Below are 19,905 nucleotides of genomic sequence, written 5' to 3'. Positions count from 1 at the left end.
CTAACAACTTGTACATCTCCAACTTATTCGCATGTTGAAAAGTGGAACTAGAAACATAACCACACCAGAATAGTAAGTACTAATTCTCTTCAACTCCACAACATCATCTTCCTTCTCGTGCTCCTCTGCGTCTTGTGCGTATTCTTTATGCTTTCTTTCACTTCTTGTGCTTGCCCTTTGGCCCTGTCCATGCTTTCGCTCATCGTTATTTTGGCCCTCTCAGACATTTCCTTCAACTGCATTTCTTCACAGCAAAATAAAAGAAATAAACTCTTAAAAATTTAAACTTAACTCAATTTCAAATGTTAACACCCGGTGGAGTCTGAAGATTGCAAGATTCAATATCTAACCGACTCCCTCCAAATATTTAATGTAATATATTCTTATTATAGACTTTATATCATGTTAAAATATACTTAACCTATTTCATAAATTAAAAATTAATATCAATCGATACAAGTAATCTTGAGTTAATTAAAATCTTAGATTCGAGTCGAGTCTTGTAAATAAAAGAAAATATAATTAAAAGATGATCCATTAAAAATGATCGGTGAGATTCTTTCGTGTAAAAAGTCAAATCAAAACACATTTGAATAAACATAAAAATAAAGTTGGGATTGTGATGTAGTTACGTTCCTTATGGTTCCACTTGAGTCCAGTACCTCCTGCATGATTTGCAAAAATAACGACTAACGAGGCTGTGACAGCTATGGTTGTTGTAATAGCAGCGGGGACATTTTTGGGGTTGCTGAGAACCCTTTGCTTCCCCATGTTGCATCTCTCCTTCACTCTTAAATCCTGAGGTTGCTTGTAATTCATAGAGGTGTAATCTTTCTGCCAGATTGAGCCGATTTTTTTTATTAATTTGTCATTGAAAGTTGACATTTGATTGTGGTTGCGACAAAAGTACGTTGACATAAATTTGGAACTTAATCGAAATTTGTAATTTTATACGATTTAATTTTCATCATGTTAATTATTTATTTTTAGATGTTGTTTTAGTCCATAAGTCAGGACAAGGACCTGAAGAGAAGCCGAAGTTTTGTACTAATTTTGGGCCTGTTTTTTCAAGTTTTGCAGTTTGATCAAACTTTGATGCCCTTGATAGTTTATATATTTTTATGCTACAAATTAAATTACAAACTAAAAACATAGCATATTATCTTTAATATCCCAACAAGCATATGGAGATACAGTTGAAAGTATTATTTGGGAGGTTTCCTTGTTTATTGCTTTTTGGCATATTATCATCAAATGCAGGAATATCTCGGGAGCATTCCATTAAAAAATAAAAAATAAACTTTAAAAGCATGAAGTCCGGCCAAGTTAGTTCTCTCCCTATTGAACCACCACTTTAATTTTTCATGATTAATTTCTGTCCATTCATTTTAGTCTGAAATGGCCAAAAAATGTAGACATTGAACATCTCTAACCCATTAAAGTTATTCTTTTCCTCAACTCCTTTATCTTGCTCTGAAGAATTCGTTGTGGTTAAAGTTCCCTTCTTTCTCTGTTTGGCGCTCTAATCCGCTGTTATTTTTTGTTATCACAGCACTGGTTTACTTGTTCCCAAGAAATTATGGAATTTATTTGTTTATGGATTTGATGAATTGATTATACCCAAAAAAATGTTTTTATCTAAAACTTAGCTTCGAAAACAAATGATTAATATTTATTGCCGTATTTTTTTCCTAAAAAAAACAAACAAACGATTAACATTTATGGATATTTTTTATTATATTTAAAGCTTATACAAGTATCCCCTATCTATCCAAGAAGATAGCAAAAGAATATGGGATACGGATGAAATATGATTATATATAAACTTTTATTCCAAGAAGATACTATGTGTGCAGACAGTGCAGCCGACATCCAATATCAAGGCTGGACAAAAAGATTTTGCCAATGTTAACCAACAAGTAGCAACATTTATATCCCCAACTTATAAGCATGTTGAAAAACTAGAAACATAAATACATAGATACACCAGAATAGTAAGAAATTTAAGTACCAAACGAAGACATTGTTCTCTATTCTCTAATAACCCTTCTCACCATAACTCTTACCAACTCTTCTCTTCATCTCCACAACATCCTCATCCTTGAGAACACCACGACCATCATCATCATCATCCTTACCAACCACCGTCTCCTTGATCTTCTGCGTGGTGTCCTTCGCCGTCTCCCACGCCCCTTGCATGCCCTGCTTCGTCTTCTCCCCCACGTTCCTCAGCGTCTCCCCCGCCGAGGCCGCCACCTCCTCCGTCTTCTCCTTCGTCCTCTCCGCCCCTTCCCTACTCTTGTCCACCACCTTTCCTGCATCGTCCTTGTCACTCTCTTTTGTGTCATAAGCATACTCTTCGGTCTTATCCTTTGCGTCGTGTGCGTATTCCTTGGTTCTGTCTTTGGCTTCTCGCTCTTGATCCTTGGCCCTGTCATAGCCTTCAATCATCGTTTCTTTTGCCCTCTCTGTCATTTCATCTGCCTCCGCAGAATCATATATCCAATCGGTTCTTCCGTCTCTTCTTCCTTCTTCTTCTTCTGCACTTCTCCACTGCAAGAAAACATAAAGTTTATATATGTTTGAGCATAACTCAACTAACTCAGTTATATGTCACATGAATACTAATTGAGAGCACAATATTGTCCAACTATATGTGCAATAAATTTTTCATGAATCAAGCGTAAAGATTACAGAAACTAGATATCTGTTGGTGATCATAATGAATGACATAATAGTCTCACAACAACAACTACAAACTCTGATACCATAATAAAATTTAGGCTTAGAGGCTTAATAGGACGTAACTCAAAACAACTAAAAAACGAAAACTAAAATTGCACCCTATTAATATATAGACCCATTTGAAGAAAACTAAAGAAAGTACTGTGATAGTGATGAACTTACGTCTTTGTTGGAAATGGAGGCGAAGGTGACCCTGGAGGGTTTGAGAGAGAGAGTGAAGGGGCGTAAGGGAGAGACTTTGAGAAGCGAAAGAGGGCGCTTCTGGTTAAGAACATGGCTGCCATATCTTGTTTTTTGGTTTGGTTTCGTTTGGTTACTCAGTTGAGTTCAGTGTTCAGTTTCGTTTCTACGTGCAATTGTTAGGTTTAAAGCTTGAATGGTTTGACACCGCTTTAGGAGACCTGCATGTTGGAATGGAAAAGGTCGCAAACAAGGGCTTTGCCACGTGTGCTTCAGCATGCCACGTGTTCTTGGCAATTTGTCACGTTCTTCGTTGGTCAGTTGAGATTGACTTGAAGAAAATGATTAGCTCGATCTCATTTGATCCCAACAAGAAAAAAGGCATAATATTTTATGAATGTTAGTTCGAGATTGATCTTACTTGATACATTGATGAGTTTGGTTTACAAAAGTTAAATTGAAAACTGAACTTGTTAACTAAATGGAAAAAATCGAATTTTATGATAATGTATGTGTCTAATTCATGAATTAACTCAACACACACATACATAAAATATTTATATTAAATGCATAAATATGTGTTTGATTTATGATATTAATGCAAATTATCGTATTTGGACATTCATGTAATTCGAGTTGAGAAGCTAAATCGAATTATTCATTATTTGCTTCACAAAGTGTCTTATTTTGATTCTAGATTTATCTAATGCTAGATGCAGTCAAATTAATAGTAACGGTGAGAGCAATAAGAATGATGTAATGAGAAATTAATAGTGGTGACGGTACAATGACATCAATAGAAGAGAAAACACACAGGTGATGATATATTGGTCACAACAAAAACGAAAGTTGTAGTGATTATATGCGAGTAATGTCTTTTATTTTGGACTAAAATGCTTCATTATATAAATATTTTTTTTCTCAAGAATCAAAAGAGAAGTATCAAAATTTACAATAATACACACTATATAAATATTCTTTTGTTAAGACAAATTTATACCCATGTACTCATAAGTATTATATGCGAATAATTCTAGGTAATGATATAGCCAATAGGAGAATTAACTACAATAGTTATATAAGGATTGTTTTAACAATATTTTATTTTTACAATTAAGAAACAAATAATTCTTTTTAGTTCTAAAATTCGAACTAAACCGGTTTCAAGATTAATAAAACATTTTATAACATTCCTTGATTTTAATTTCTTTAAAAACTTTATTACAGTTTTAAATTTATATATTTTATCAAATATTAGATTAACTTTTTTTTATTTTCAAAATTAAATTGATCAAAATATTTTATCAGGTTACACCCATTTCACAAATATCCTTATCAATCTTTAACTATATTTAAAAGGATTTACAAATATAAAAATGCACTTTGTACTTTATTCCTAACTGGATGTATAAAACATTTGTTAAAAAAGACAACTCACATGATATTTATCCTTTAAAAGAAAATAATCACTAGTCGTTCTCTGGAGGAAACTCTATACAGACAAAATATTATACTTAAACAAGACTACCATCTACTAGTTTCCATGGCTTTATTGGACAGTAGATAAACTTGCTCCAACTTCAACTTGCAAAATACAAGCTGGAACAGGTTGACTTAATTTTAAGTGGGATGGACATATATTTACCACAACCCCATCTAAATAAATACTTAAAAGAAATTGATAGAATGACACAGATAAATCAGGGTAGAAAGAAATATGCCAGTCTATAAATATCATCTTCAAAAGGTCATACTAATTCCAACAAGGAAAAAAAAAACTTAAATTCAATTAAACTGTCGAAGAAAGCATAAAAGAAATACTTTAAAAAAGTATTTGAATACCAAAATACCAAAAGAAAGGGATCATGAAATGGGACTATCAAAAACTAGAGCGAAGACTAAACTTCTCTGTCTGAAAGCATCTTATGCTGTGGCAGCTTGTTTAGCTGCACTGGAAAGCTTTGATCTTCTCTTAGCCAAGCTCTCACTCCGGCGATCTCTCTGCTCCTTCAATCTGGAGGCAAGAAGTTTCTGGTACTCTGCTGCCTCTGATTTTGCTTTGGCAATTCTCTTCTTCTTATCTGCAATCCTTGCCCTCTTTCTTTGGAGGGTCAGGGGAGTGACCAGCCGTTGTATCTTAGGAGCTTTGCTCACCTTTTTCCCTACAACCAAACATATGTAACTCAGACTAGAAATCATCACAATCATGTCCAAAAATAATCTCCTTCAATGGGTCCTACCCATCAAACAACAGCATGAATATGCAAAACAAAGTTTTCAAATTTGAACGAGAAGTGATAGATCATAGGAGAAAACCTCTTAAGATACATGTACTAATTTTTCAAGATTATCAAAAAGAATGACCTGAAGAAAACACATTTTTACCAGAAGTCCTATTTTTGCTACACACACAACTCTGAATGGATAATTTAGATAAATTCTTACTGCAAACAAAATATATATACAGGACCACAGATAAATTTCAAAAGAAATTTTCAAAAACCAGATAAGCTCTGTTAATGTGGTCGCCTTAAAACAAATTTGATAAATTCAAACTTAGATGCAGGAAGCAGGCACCAGAAAAGATCACAGGTTATAAATGGGTTAAACTTGTAATTTATTCTTAAGAAAAAAAATAAATCTATAGAGAACATTTACAGAGAGAAGGCACCTTACCATTTTTAGTTGTAAATGTTCTCCTATATGTGTTGACATACTTCCTCACATCATCCTCCTTAGACAGATTGAACAGCTTGCGAATCTTGGAAGCTCTCTTTGGACCCCTCATCCTTGGCTTTTCAACATCTGTCAGGCCAGGTAAATCACTTTCACCCTTCTTCACAATCACCAAGTTGAGAACAGAGAGGTCAGGGCTGACAATGCACCCACGAACAGACTTCCTCCTACGCTCTCCATTGCGCCTTCCATAACCACGGAAACAAGGAGTTCCTGCATGGGTAAGCAACAAATGAAATTTAACATTGAAAAAATAACAAAGGTTGGCTAAAAGTTTCCTGAGTCCAGTTATAAAAAAAAACAGTACCTCAAAAACAAATAAACATGACCTTGCTTGAAAGGAACCAAACAACACAAGTTGTTAAACAAAGAGGTATGATTTAAAAAATATTCAAGGCGTATCCAATTCCAAATATGAAACACATGAGTTGAATGAATGCTTCAAACTAATAATTATGATGTATTTATAATCAACAGAAAACAAAAGGCTTCAGAATAGACAAACCTCTATGCAGCAAGAGGCGAACACGACCAGGGGTCAACACTCCTTGCTTCATTGGAAATCCTTGCTTGTCGCAACCTCCAGTAATTTTGAAGACATAGCCTTTGAATTCCTGTAAGTAGCAAATATAAAAAAGGACGGATAAGCCAATCATTGATCAATGTTTCTCAGGTAACTTCAGGAAACTCTGCACTATGGAAGGGTTCCAGCAAAAACCATACCTCACCCAGAGCATCACCAACAACCTCTTGTGAGATCCTCTTGTCCCAAAATGCTCGTCTGCAATTAAAACAGAATTATTATAACAGGAAAACACGTCCCAAAACCAATCAAAACTAAACAACACAGATTCCCACTCCCATTAATTACCAGTGCGAGCATAGAAATGCCACGATACATTTTAACAAGTTGCATAGCCCAATAACGTCAAGGAAAACAATCTCTTCAGATAGCTTATACGGAATAACATATAAATCAAATTTATATTTTTTTATTAAGTTAGCAATTTGTCCTAGAACACCGCTGGTAATTACACAACAAAGGGAAAATAGATTAAAACTCCGACATTTTTCATTTATTTCTTCCTATGAACACAAGTAATGGAAAATTAAAATGGTGAAGATGAAATTACAGCTTCAGGTCATCATCGATCTCCAGCTTCTTCTGACAACCAGTGGTGGGATTCGCAATGTTGAACTGCAAAACAAGTTGTGTGCGTACATAATTAATCCCAATAGCAAGAAATCGAAGCAGAGAGAAAAATTAGGGTTTCAGAGGAAAACAAACCTTCATCTTGAAATCTGGCTTCGGGTCTCTCTGTTCGCCTCGCAGCGGCTGAGTGAAATGATATAAGAAATTAGGGTTTTTGAATTACAGGCGTGGCGGTGACTTTGTTTTACTTCATTGAATAACTGGGCCCAATCAGCCCATAACCCGAAATCCAACCTTCAAATTGCGTTTTTTTTTAATACACATCTGGGTTGGCCCATGTTATTCATTACCGCTTTTAGCTAATTTAACAACTTTTTTCCCTTAATTTTTAGAAGACTATACCACCCTTACCGATTTCCTTACCCTCTTAAAATTTCTCACCCACTACCAAGGTGAAAATAGGCTAGGTCGTTCGACCCGAGCTTATAGCTTAACCTATATTATGCTTTTAAGTTAGGCTAAGTTTTTTAAAAAATAAAAGTTAAATTAATTTTTTTATCTTCTAATTAATTTTTAGGTTTGATTTGATCTTCTAAGTTTTTTTGATATTTAATTTAGTCTAATTTTTAAAATTGATTCAATTTGATTTTACTATTTAAATTAGTCTAACAGTTAGGTTCAAGCCTAGCCTAACCTATTTCTAACCTTGCTAGTTATTCTCTCCTTCTCTCACTTATCTTCTCCTTTTTCTTTTTTGCTTCTCACTTTCTTGAATTGTCATCTCTCCTTATTACATCATTTCCATCACTGTACACTAAGGTTATCAAAATCTTAAGTTAATTCTTAAACTCTTATGATTTTATGAGTACATGTAGACAAAACAAGTTAACTCTATAGGAGACTCTTTTTTGCATAAACTATCCGATCAAGTAGGGATTCACTAAGTTTAAAATCAACTATAATTCACATCCTCAATGGGTCCCACAACAACAATGTTTGACTAAAACAATTTGAAGAAATTAACTACTTTTTAAAATGTTCTTACTCTAATAACTTATGTTTTTATGAATTTATATATAATTTGATCATTTATGTATTTTGATATTATATAATACCAATATATTATTACACTTTATATTGTGATTTATTATTTGGCTTTATCATGTCATTCAAATGTCAAATTATTATTGTGATAAGAGTATTTTATTAAGTGTATATATCATTAATATGTCTTTTAATATTATTTTTTCTATTATGTAAACTCTTACAAGTTAATTTTAAGAGTTGAATTTATTAAAGCTCGAGTTTATATTAACTCTTAAATTTGACGAAGTTAATTATAATGCACAAACATTATAAAATAAGTTTCATTATTTTCTTCTAGGTATAATTGTGCTAGTAAGTAACAACATTATCCCTTAATCTCTTTTTTTAGGTTTGTTTATCAATGCTTGCATCAAGTTTTTTTTCATGTAACTAATACTAGATTTTTTTGTAATGTAATTAATAGTAGATTTAATAATCAAATACAACATCATAGGTGAACATATAAAAGAATACATCAAATGTGACTCGCCCTTAAATAAACAAAATTTACAAGTTAATTTGTTCTTAACAGATTCCTACGAAGTTACTTTTCTAGAAAATTGGTGAGTTACCTAGAAGCACAAACCATGGGGTAGGGGATCGTTAACAGGCAACTAGCCAAGTTTAAGTCATATAATTTATTAAATATAATAATTATTAAATTAAAACATAAAAGTTAAAATTTTACATTTAACGTTAAGGGGCAATTAGCCAAGTTCTGTTATTTATTAATTTTTATATATTGTTTGAATTAAAATATAATAATAACTTAATATATGATTTATTTAGTCATTAAAAAATGCTTTGATTGCATAAGTAAATTAAAATTTTAAAAATATTGTAACGGATTATTTTCGAGTTTATCTAAATCCGATAAAACTCAACAAAATGATAGACTTTACAATTTTAAATTCATCTGTTTTAAATTAATCCTCGAAATTGTCCTGCATTTTGCAGGGATGAAAAGATAGTTAAACTTATCCCCACCGTATTGCAATGGCTACCAATGAACCAATGAATACGAAACTTTGTAATTTTAAAATAATCGCATATGCAACTGTTAACAGAACTCTTTGACCTTTAGAAAAACTTGAACTACTTGAGCATCATTCAAATGAAGCAGTGGGGTCCACTTTTCCAATTTCCAATGGGAAACAAAGCCACAAAAGTTTGTAACATGTGTGCACTATAAGATTGTATATAACGTTATACCTTTTACCTATATAGAATATCTAATTAGTCCAAAAAATGAAGCAGGAGAAGAAATAATGTAATGTAAAAGCCTCCCATAATTAACACTTGACGCAGATATGCTCTCAAATCCTCATTTCCATAGTTTCACGCAATGATCATGGCTAGCTGAGGCAACCATTTCATTTTCGGGAGAATCTGCTAGTCCAGCAATTAATCCCTTGTGAGCATGAACAGCCCATGTTTTACTGCTCTCAGCGGGACTCCACAATTCCAGGGACTGCAATAAATTGTGGACAAATTTGTTACATTGTAATATATTTGCTACGCATGTGGAAGAAGAGTTAACATGACAAGCAAATACTAAAGCACAATCATTATTCATTTTTTTCAGAGGAAAGATATCACAAATCAAGTTTGTTAACATCATGCAACACAGGCAACATGGATCTATCCCTACTGTCGTATGCAAATACCTAAGCATAAATCATTATTCATTTTCAAAGGAATCGTTATCAAAACAAGAGACTTGAAAATTATTCTATGCGATGCACATGTAATGCTCAAGAAGATAGTGGTCATATACAAGGGGTACTTTGTCTCTTGGCCTAAATGCATAAAAGAAAGAAAGAGTGTAACTTTGTTAGGAATATACAGAAGGGACCGACAAAAATATCAATCTCATACTGGATGAAGAGTTTACCTGATAACCACCAATAACTAAGAGGTTATGATATTCCGGATGAAATATGCATGATTGGAACTTGTTTCCGGTTGAATGCAATTCACTTATGCATTGTCCGTCTGATGACCAGATACGTGCACTATCTTCACTGACGGAGGCAACATAGTTTCCATTTTTATCCCAACAAATGGAACGAACATCTTTAACATGTCCCTAGAAGGGAATGAAATTTAGTAACGATACATGTTACAAAACTCGAAATTGAACTGATTGGAGTTAAAGTAGGGGTTATGATACATTATAATCACGCATTAAGCTCGAAGGTTACCTCTAGATTGTACAGAAGACTGTCGGTCTCCACATCAAATATTTTGATATTATTTCCTGTGGCAGTAGCCAAAAACTTCCCAAAACAAGGCTGGAACCTGACCTGTTTACTACCTCCCTGCAATAAATCATTAAGATAATTTATTAATGAAAATATTCATTATGCTGTTTGGTAAAGCTCAACTTCTTGGATTGATTACTTATTGTGACAATTTAACATACTGGAAAATCTATCTTTACAAAAGAAAACAGTGGGTGTAAAACTGACCTTAGATATATGCATGCAAACACCTTGATTGATATTCCACAGTCGAATTACATCGTTGCTATCACATGAGCAAAGAAGGTCCACTTTTCTTGGGTGGAAGTCCAATGACATTACTTGTTCGGCATGCCCAGTAAGTTTGAGCAGAGAACTGGTTGGCTATATCATGAAAAAAAAACAGTATTAAATTGACTGCAAAAAACAAAGGAAGGAGAAAGTGTAAATAGGAATAAAAAATTGAAAGCAAGCAGAGGGTAGGATGAAGATGATTCATACTCTAAACAATATTGAAGATTTGAAGTTATCGAATATACATAAAGACAACCGAAACAAAAGTGACAAGTGACAACTTACTCTGGCAGCATCCCATAGTCTCACAGATCTATCAAAGGAAGAAGTTGCAAAGATAGTTGAACCTGATCTAAACCTAACATCTGTAACAAGAAGTGAATGTGTTTCTGTAGTAGTTACACAATCAAAATTTTCCATGTTCCAAATGAAAACCTGTCATCATAAACTACAATAAGTTCTGAAACAAGGAAAATACCTAGGCAATGATTCTGAATGGATAAGCAAAACTAGAATTTGAAAATTCATTGCATCTTATTACCTTCTTCTCATGTCCAGCACTTGCCAAAACTTTTCCATCTGATGAAAAATGGCTAGACAAAACCTTGCTTTTGCTTGAATGAAGGCAACCAACCTCTTCGAAAGAAAAACCTACCATAATGGGTGGTAATCCTTATATTAGAGATTCGAATAAACATTTAATATAATTTCCAAATTTACCTTTTGATATTGAATTGACTATAGTATATTTTACTTAATTATGTTTCAATTTCGTTTTTGACCTTACCATCATTGTCTAGTCTAGTGTCTAGCTAGCTTCTATCATATTAATGTTATAATGCAATCATAATCAAAGTATTTCTGCATAGGAGACTCAGAGATACTAACAAGATGCAGCAAAAATCAAACCCAATATAGGGTATTGCTTGTATAAATCTTCTGAGATTGTATTTACTTAACAAATTATCACTTTCTTAATCTCTTACAAGGATTTGAATCCAATGCAGATAAATTTATAATCAAATAAACACTAAATGAAAGGAGTGAATTTCACCAACATTTTCTTTCCCCCACCCCAATGTGTCTTTCTTTTTCAAGCATTATATTCCCAAAAAGAAGATATAGGGTCCCACAATAATCTAGATTTAGTTTTAAAAGATGTCAATCTCCTCCTATATGCACACCCGAGAGGCTAAAAAAATGACAAAAACGGAGAATGTGTGTAAAAGATCTTTAGGTGATTGCTAGAGGTGCTACAAACAAAGAATACACATAAGCAACTATCAGGGTTTTTGGTATATTGATAACTGCGAAATTTGAATTTAATTTATAATCAATTTTGATAAATAATAATTAAAATTCCTCTACTTTATTGTTGTTTTTAATGGAATAATGAGAATTTTAATATCATTTTAATTTTTTGACCAATAGGCAGAAGAAGGAAATTACACATGTTTTTTAGGAGCATTGAAGAAAAAGTTAAAAATTGTGTCAGCTCAAGCTTAACGTGAAGAAAGCCCACCAAAAAACCCAAAGGCGCGCTTAGCACGAATCCGACGCTAAGCACGTAATCACCGTCATACTCGCTAAGCCCAAAAGGTCTGCTTAGTGTCAGGTCGCGTGAATTTTAAGTTACCTTAAACCTAAATGGAATAGAAAGTAAAGGAAAAAAACACACTGAGACTCAAAACTCTTTGATGAATACATCAAAAGCCTGAGTATCTCAAATAGGAAAAACCCTCTTTCTATATTCATTATCCCCTTCTCTTCCTTTATCCATCATTCTCCTTCTTCTATTCTCATCAACCCCTAAAATGTAAAGCCTCACATGACTATCAGAAGTTAAATTTCCATTGTTGGGAGTCTAGCAGCCAATGCCTTTGTAATGTAATATTTCCTTATTATCTATTGAATGCAATGCTAATTTTTTTAAAAAAAATTCATGTGCTTTATTATCATTGTTATGATCTGATCATCCATGCATCTGTTTAGGGATTAGACATTGGAAAATGTTTAATTTCTAAAGAATTGAAAAAGTGCATCTAAACAAATCATTGCTAGGAATAAAGTAATATTGTTTAACCTATGCATACATTTCTAAACTTCATGCAACTTTATCTCTACAAAGGGATTTGAGAAAGAGAATAAATAAATTAGACTCTTAAGAATAAGGGATCAGGGTTGAGTATCATTTAAAATGTGAGTGAAAATTGGAATAGCATTAAATAGAGAAACACATTAACATTGCATCAAGTGTAGTTAGGCATGCTAAACTCCAACATATTTAAATTCTGAATTCAACTTTCGCATTCAAATCATTGTTTATTTTTTCTTGTCTTTATATCTTTTACTTTTTCCTTTAATTTTTCACTTTCAATTCCTTATCTCTTGCTTGAAAATTGGATTTTTATAAATCTAAGTACAAATAAAGTTCATGTGAACTCGACATTCAGACTTCCATTTACTTTACTACTTATGATAATTTAATATACTTGTCAATAAGTTAACCTATAGAAAAAAATAATTATCATCAAACTAACAAATTATAGAGTTGATTTCAACCTTAGATAAAGATTTTTGGCTCTCAAACTACATAAATTTCTCTGGAACTAGAAAATTCTAAGATAATACTAAGCTAGAAAGTTTCTATGGCCTCACATCAGTATCTGGTGTTTATGTAAATACTGAATTATGACCAACTGGTTTAACACATGCATGAACTGAATTAAGGCAATACTATTTTCTTAGAGATGTGGATATATTACCTTTCTTTTCATTTCTGCATGTAGCTGAAGTTCGTTTCAGATTGCTGAAAGGTGCAATTTTATGATCAGCATGTTCATTTTCTAAAGACAGGAAAGACTCCACATTTTCATCCATGGGTTTTCCATTGGCTGTATCCTCACAGTTCTATTGTTTGCATTCCATGGAATGGAAAGAACAAAAATTTAAAAGATAGTAAATAAGGAATCCAGTTGACCAAAAAAAAAATAATAACAACAAAGGTAATGGCTTTAAACAAAGCTGTTTTTGGGTGGTAGGAATGAAAAGATTTCCAGGATTTTCTTTGAAGGTTTATGACAGCCTACCTGGGCACTTTCTCTAGGTCTTATGAATTCTGTTGTCTTTGTTTTTTTGTTATTCTGATTAGAGATACAAATATATTTCAGATATATATGCACCAGTTATTTTCTGTCATCAATAAGGTAAAGTGCAATAATTTGGAATTTTAAATTATAGAAAAGCATGCCTCAACATTCTGGGATTGCGCCTGAATTTGTTGATCCTGCTGGTGTTGATGTTCTACAGTTGTAATCATTTGGTTTATCATCTGTCATAAAATTAGTTTGTTACAAAGAAAGTCAACAACTGGAAACATAGATTCATATGGAATATTTAGATAACCTTAAGAAACATAATGTATATATCAGCTTGAATGAGACGAAAATGTTCATTCCTAGCTTTGATTAATAATGACAAACAATAGTTTATTCCATGAAGAGGGAAATGAAATCATAACACAAAAATTATTTCAAATGCAAAGGATCTTCATGAAAACCATAGTGTCCAATTCAAAGACCATAGCATAATTGCACTGGTCCTTTTCTCTTCTCTCTTTAATTTTTTTGTGTTTCAATAATTTTCACAGGTACTTGAAAAATAACAAAGATTTGCAGTCATCTTAAGCAACTAGTCTACTTCAATCTCCATTTTTATAGAGTTTCCATCCTGGAAGCATACTTGGTTTTGATTAATAACCTTAAAACTCTCTCAGAGAAAAATCTTGGATTCTCTTGTATTTAAACTTTTGAATCCTTTGGGTTCAAAAATGACAACTGAACTTTACCATCGAAGAGAAAAGATTGTGAACTATGCTCTCTTGCATGATACATCATTTTGTTGCAAGATTTGTCCCTACTATTATCAAAATTTCAGCTTCTTCAAAATCCAAATTAGAACAAATATGTCTTTTGGAATATCCAACAATAGAACACAACTCCATACCTGCTTATCCTTATCACTTGATTCAATCTCAGAAATCTTCGTTGTATTGCATTTGCTAGAGTTTTCAGGAACTGTGGAAGTCTGATTTTTTGAAGTACCTGCAATTGCTTGAGCAAGGATTGCATCCTGATTTTGCGTTTTCAACATTTGACACTTCTGTCGACAATTTGGTGGTTGCAAAGATGAAGTTAGTACTTGGTTCTGTAAACCCAGCAAGTCTTGGTTAATATCCACTTAATAAATGAGATAATATCAACAACGAACTTTCATATACACTTCTATGGAAGTTCATAGAAAACTGAAAGCATATTCCATCACGTACATTTATTGGCCATCCATTTAGTGGTACTATATTGAGAGCTTCATTGGCTTCTGCAAAGTAAACGAACCATCAAGATCTCAAAACAACGATACAATATGCACTAATCAGCTTGGGGGAAAGTTCTTGTTGTAAATAGTTGAACACAAATTTAATTATTTACATCTATATGGGGAACAGGGTACTAAATCATCGATTTTAGAGACTTAGTAAACCGTTTTTCCCAGAATTCTACACCAAAACCAAATTTTGGGCACAAGACAATATGCGGGCATGTAACATAATAACTTTATGGCTCAATCTTCTTTGGCATACATTTGATTAAGACAAAACTGGATTAAAGAAAAACACTCCAAAGTGAACTTCGTAGAATCAACATGAAACTGAAGGTAATGACTTCAGGGTCATAGTAGGGTGCCTCTTTAAGAGATCATCAAACTAAGAATAACAGAGTCAGAGACAAGTCGCATGCATTTTCATATTATATTCGAATGCAAAGCTCACCACAATTGAAAAAAATAGAGAAATAAGAAAGTAGGGTATAAAACAGCAAGACTTTCCGGATTCCAGAGCAAAAGGGGGAAAAATGAAAGAACTACGATAATGGGTTCAAGAAATACTTGTTTCATGAAGTCCATCTAAAGGAAGCATTGATTTTTGCATTACATCCAGTGGGTCCCTAGGTATATCCCTCTCCACACTCATGCCAATTCCACTATCCTGAAAATAAATAAAGTAAATTTGTTACGCTTATGCACTGAGTTTGTGATTCTCTTAATTATATTTAGGTGAACAGGATCATACCTTAAAGACTTGCTTCTGGGCCTGCTTGCCTACTACATCTTGCAGTGGATAACTGACAAAACAGAAAACAGTAGAAAGAATAATGTAAAAAGACAAGGTGAAGGGAGTTTCATCGCTTCATAAAGCCAATTTAAAAAGTAACGACAGTTAAGAATATACTTCCTTCAATTTAACAGAATTTTTCTTTTTTCTTACTAGAGCTGCTAACATTTTAAATTTGTATATATAAAGTACCACAGCCCTAGTGTCACATTACATCAAAAGAACCTTATGTAAATTATTTCATATCACAGTGAAGGATGATACTGCAAACTCGCTTATGCAGGAGTATGAAAGCAAAACACACAACATGAAACAGTAAAAAAAAATCACACATCTTCACATTACTTTGAACTAGTCCCTGACAAGAACGTCAGGTTACTATTTATAACATCATGCAAACTTGGTTCAACATTTTCGGGCAGATATCCAAGACGCTCTTCTTTATTGTACATTATTGAAGGAATTACACAAACGGCTGGTTGAGTCATCATGTTGTTAAAGCTGGAGTTGACTTGAAATTGTGGAGTTCTGTGCTCACTCATTGATATTTGAGGGATTTTAGGAGGAGCATCATTCCTTGCGTTTTGTGTCATCATTGGGACCTGAAATTTGACAAATAAATTATTCTTTACTGCTTGAATAAAACTTTGAACAACACAAAATAAGACCACATTATCATAAAGTTAGTAATTACCAGCTTACTAGAGGACCCTTGCCCGGTCTCTTGGTCCTTCCCTTGCCTAGAGGTAAATACCTCATAGAAAATAGACCACCATTCATGCAGGAATCCATCTGGAGAATCAACCACTGAATCTAAAAAATTCATGTCTGCTCAATCAATTTCCAGCATGATTTAGAATGATAAGTGAGCATAGTAGATCAATAGCTGGTAATTTATAATATTAATTGAGCTGAAGTACATGAAATCATGAATATTAAGTTCAGTATGCAATGCAATCACTGAAATGTGTCCCCCAAAAAAAAGTGTGCATCCCATAGACATTACCTCCTTCTCACAACAAAAGGATCATACAGGATAACTTCTATAGAGCTTACTTAATGCATGTTTGGCTTTTCAGTTTCAAAGAACTCACGAGTACTTTTACTCCCAAAGCAATAAATTATTCCTTCTTCATTTTGTATATTGGAATTTGGAAATGTGCATTAGAATTGGCAAAAGTATTTTCCCAACTTTTATCCAAACATAGTCTTAAACTTATGAAAAAGACTCATAACAGCTTATTTCAGAAGCTAGTGATAAGCTAACCCAAATGCATAATTCTACTGCTTTTGTTTTTCTATTTTTATATTTTTATTTTGTTATTAAAATAAGGATTTTATTGTTTAAGAAACTAAAAAAAAATTATTGTGGACATCATAAAAGAGCATAAAAAAATCATGAATAACACAATTTTACTTATTTTAATAAAAATAATTCTCCTTTTAGTTCGTTAATCAATATCTTAAAAGACATTGATTAGTATTTGTCAATCTTAAATGCAGTAACTTAAGAAAGAAGAAAGAGAATAACCAAAAATTGAACTCAGAGACCCATTGAAAGAACCCTAGCGTGTATTTAATCCGCATAGAGATAGTAGCTAGCGCTTCCAATTAATGATTTCAACATGAAAAGAATAACATAAAATTAAAACAGAACAATTCTTTGTACGTGCGCGTGTGTGTGAATATATGCAATTGGATAGTACAGAGGAGTGGTATGACATACAAACAGGGTGATCGGGAACTTGTGCTTCCTTCTTGAAAATCTCAGCGGCGTTGTGCATTCCCCTTTTGACCATATAATCATGCAAATATAATCGAAGTCTACACAACCAACCAACATTCAATATTAATTCACCGTATTAAAACGACACGTAGATTGAAATAAAAAAGTGGAATATTTTTTATATAAAAAAAATAAACCTACATTTTATCAGCGTCCCAGCGATCAATGGGAGGCATGGCCATGATGATCGATGGTGAAATCGCCTACGCTGGGCTGCCTCTGCGGTTCGGTGAAGGAGAAGAGGGGATTGGGAATTGAGCAATCGAACGAGAGAGAATGAAAAGGGGAATTGTAACGGATGAATTGGGAAGAGGAGAAGATCGAGAAGAGGAGTGTTGTGAAATGTGAAATAACTAAGCGGCAAGCGACAGTGCCATGCAAAACAAACAAACAAACAAAATTGGGTTTTAAGGCTAGTGTGACTGTGTGAGTGAGTGGGAGCTGTAGCTGCGGGACCCACCTTACTCTCACCGTGAAAGTTGAAACCGTGTGCCTGGACCTGGATTGCATTTTCCTTTTTTTTTATAAATTTTTTCATTTACCCGAGTTGGATAAATTTATTAAATAGATATTTTTTTCATAAATTTTAATGTATTAAATATTTTATAATTCAAATCTAAAACCATTATCTATAACTATTACCCAAACAAATTACTTTATTTATTTGATGTACACATTTATTATTTCTAATTTATTCTTTAATTACTTTTAAAAATCATTCGTAATCACAAATACTTACAATCTAATAAATTTCCAACATAATAGTTATTACAACTACATCTAACTAAAAAAATATAATTAAGACACAAAAAAAATATAATTAAGACACAAAGAAAGAAATGTTTGTTTTTATACATTTGAATTCAATTACACTTAACTAAGATTCAATAATATATTTCCTTAAAAAAATTCAATAATATATCTGTCATGAATAAACTAATATGATTTATGGAGCACAAAAAAACTAATTTGAAATATAATTAGTATTATTTTTTAAAAAAAATAAGTCCCAAAAATTAAAATATAATTCATTAATCCATTTTTAAAAATATTCACTTCATTCTTAATCATAACACTTTTTTAACTAATTCATGTCTCTTAAGAAAAATAGTTAATTTAGTAAGTCATATTTGTCAATTAATTATATTATCATTCTAAAATTATTTTTTTCTTATCTCTCTATTCACTTAATTGTTTCTCATAATGCTTGAAAAAAGAATAATTAACTAAGGATATATAGAGAAAAAATAATTAATACATTTAGAAATTAAAAAATGATCTTATAAAAAAGGATAAATAATTTTCTACAAAAAGGTTTTATAATTAGGAATGAAGGAAATATAATGTAAATAATAAGATTAACAAATATTTAGAGATTACAACAATACTAATAATTAACATAAAGATTTAGATGAAAATTTAGGAATTTATTTATTTATTTTGAATTTCAGATATTAATGTGATAGTGTTATATGCTTTTAAGTAGGAGTGTGTATTTGGATTTGATTTCATGGATAAGTCTCTTAAGCTCGTAGGCTTTGTGGATAATGAGTCTCTTTATTTAATCCACATAGGTATATATGATTTTTTTTGAGTTTGGCATGTTAAGTTTATAGACCTAATGAATTTTATTGGAAAACTTACGGATTATTCATTTAATCCACCTAAAATTAATGTTCAAGTATTTTTAATTTATTAGGTTAAGATTTTGATTTTTAATTTAAATTATTATTGTTAATTTGTTATGTTTAAAATATCAATATATTTTAGTACGATAAATTTTAGTTTTAAAAAATGAAGTAAGTTTATTTTCTTTTAATTTTATACATTTTTCACTTTTAAAAAATATTTTCTTTATAATTTTTTTTCAAACTAATATTTAGATTCGTTGATTGGTCTGTTTATAAGCAGATTTTTAAGGACCAAATACTAACCGTAAAAAAATCCATTTATTTCATAAATTATACTTATTTAAGTCGTCTAGAATACTTTCAAGTGGATTAAACCTTAAACACACCTGATTCATATATTCATCCATACTTTCAAGTGCCCAAATGATGATTTATTCTTACGAAAAAATTCGGAAACCTTATTAAAAAAGATAAAATCATTTGTAAAATTGGAATTGGCATATTTTTATCACGTTGTCTTATAACTTTGCGAGCTAAAATGTCTCAAAACTGCAGCATGCACATGTTTTGTGAAGAGGATGATTGTGATCTGAAGTGGAACCACTAATGAATTTCACCTGTTTTGCTCCATTTTCTCTCACATCACTGGCTTATTGCCATCTCATTGACTCATTTTGGTATTTTTTTCTATAAATGAAAATTTCCTTTTCCTTCAAGAGGCACAAATAGAAAATTGTGTCTCATCCAAAAAAGACAAAAGTAATTAAGAATTGAGGCATGTTTAATAGCCTCTGCTGCCAAATATGTTGTGGGGCCGTCCCTGATACACCTACCCACCTGGTTCCCTCTCTTAATAATAATTCTATTTGCTTACTATTAAA

At 32.2% G+C, this 19,905-nt stretch overlaps 2 protein-coding genes and 1 pseudogene across 9 annotated transcripts; all 3 read right to left on the bottom strand.

Moving 5' to 3' along the window:
• Positions 1 to 1,834: 1,834 nt before the first annotated feature.
• LOC114386663 lies at positions 1,835 to 3,286 on the bottom strand (annotated as a pseudogene).
• Positions 3,287 to 4,625: 1,339 nt separating this feature from the next.
• LOC114388640 (40S ribosomal protein S6-like) lies at positions 4,626 to 7,107 on the bottom strand. The gene is made up of 6 exons (XM_028349234.1): positions 6,950 to 7,107; positions 6,795 to 6,859; positions 6,385 to 6,442; positions 6,167 to 6,275; positions 5,602 to 5,874; positions 4,626 to 5,087 (listed from the first exon to the last, which is right to left on the bottom strand). The coding sequence occupies exons 1-6, from the start codon at positions 6,953 to 6,955 to the stop codon at positions 4,849 to 4,851; spliced, it is 750 nt and encodes a 249-aa protein (XP_028205035.1). The 5' UTR covers positions 6,956 to 7,107; the 3' UTR covers positions 4,626 to 4,848.
• A 1,902-nt stretch (positions 7,108 to 9,009) lies between these two features.
• On the bottom strand, positions 9,010 to 17,767 carry LOC114387334 (transcriptional corepressor LEUNIG-like). 8 transcript variants are annotated; one of them, XM_028347494.1, is made up of 17 exons: positions 17,535 to 17,767; positions 17,334 to 17,431; positions 16,302 to 16,435; positions 15,953 to 16,209; positions 15,566 to 15,617; positions 15,382 to 15,481; positions 14,765 to 14,814; positions 14,443 to 14,643; positions 13,688 to 13,768; positions 13,527 to 13,580; positions 13,203 to 13,347; positions 10,979 to 11,088; positions 10,723 to 10,872; positions 10,372 to 10,527; positions 10,105 to 10,221; positions 9,795 to 9,989; positions 9,010 to 9,371 (listed from the first exon to the last, which is right to left on the bottom strand). In XM_028347494.1, the coding sequence occupies exons 1-17, from the start codon at positions 17,573 to 17,575 to the stop codon at positions 9,225 to 9,227; spliced, it is 2,088 nt and encodes a 695-aa protein (XP_028203295.1). In that variant the 5' UTR covers positions 17,576 to 17,767; the 3' UTR covers positions 9,010 to 9,224. The 8 variants fall into 8 exon arrangements, with proteins under 8 accessions (XP_028203295.1, XP_028203300.1, XP_028203301.1 ...); XM_028347499.1 differs by having other exon boundaries at positions 14,443 to 14,598; XM_028347500.1 differs by having other exon boundaries at positions 14,443 to 14,595.
• Between the last annotated feature and the right edge of the window lie 2,138 nt (positions 17,768 to 19,905).

The sequence above is a fragment of the Glycine soja genome, chromosome 15, assembly GCF_004193775.1.
Source record: "Glycine soja cultivar W05 chromosome 15, ASM419377v2, whole genome shotgun sequence".
NCBI classification, from domain to species: Eukaryota; Viridiplantae; Streptophyta; class Magnoliopsida; order Fabales; family Fabaceae; genus Glycine; species Glycine soja.
The sequence above is the reverse complement of the archived record's forward strand: the minus strand, read 5'-3'. Positions and strand labels throughout refer to the sequence as shown.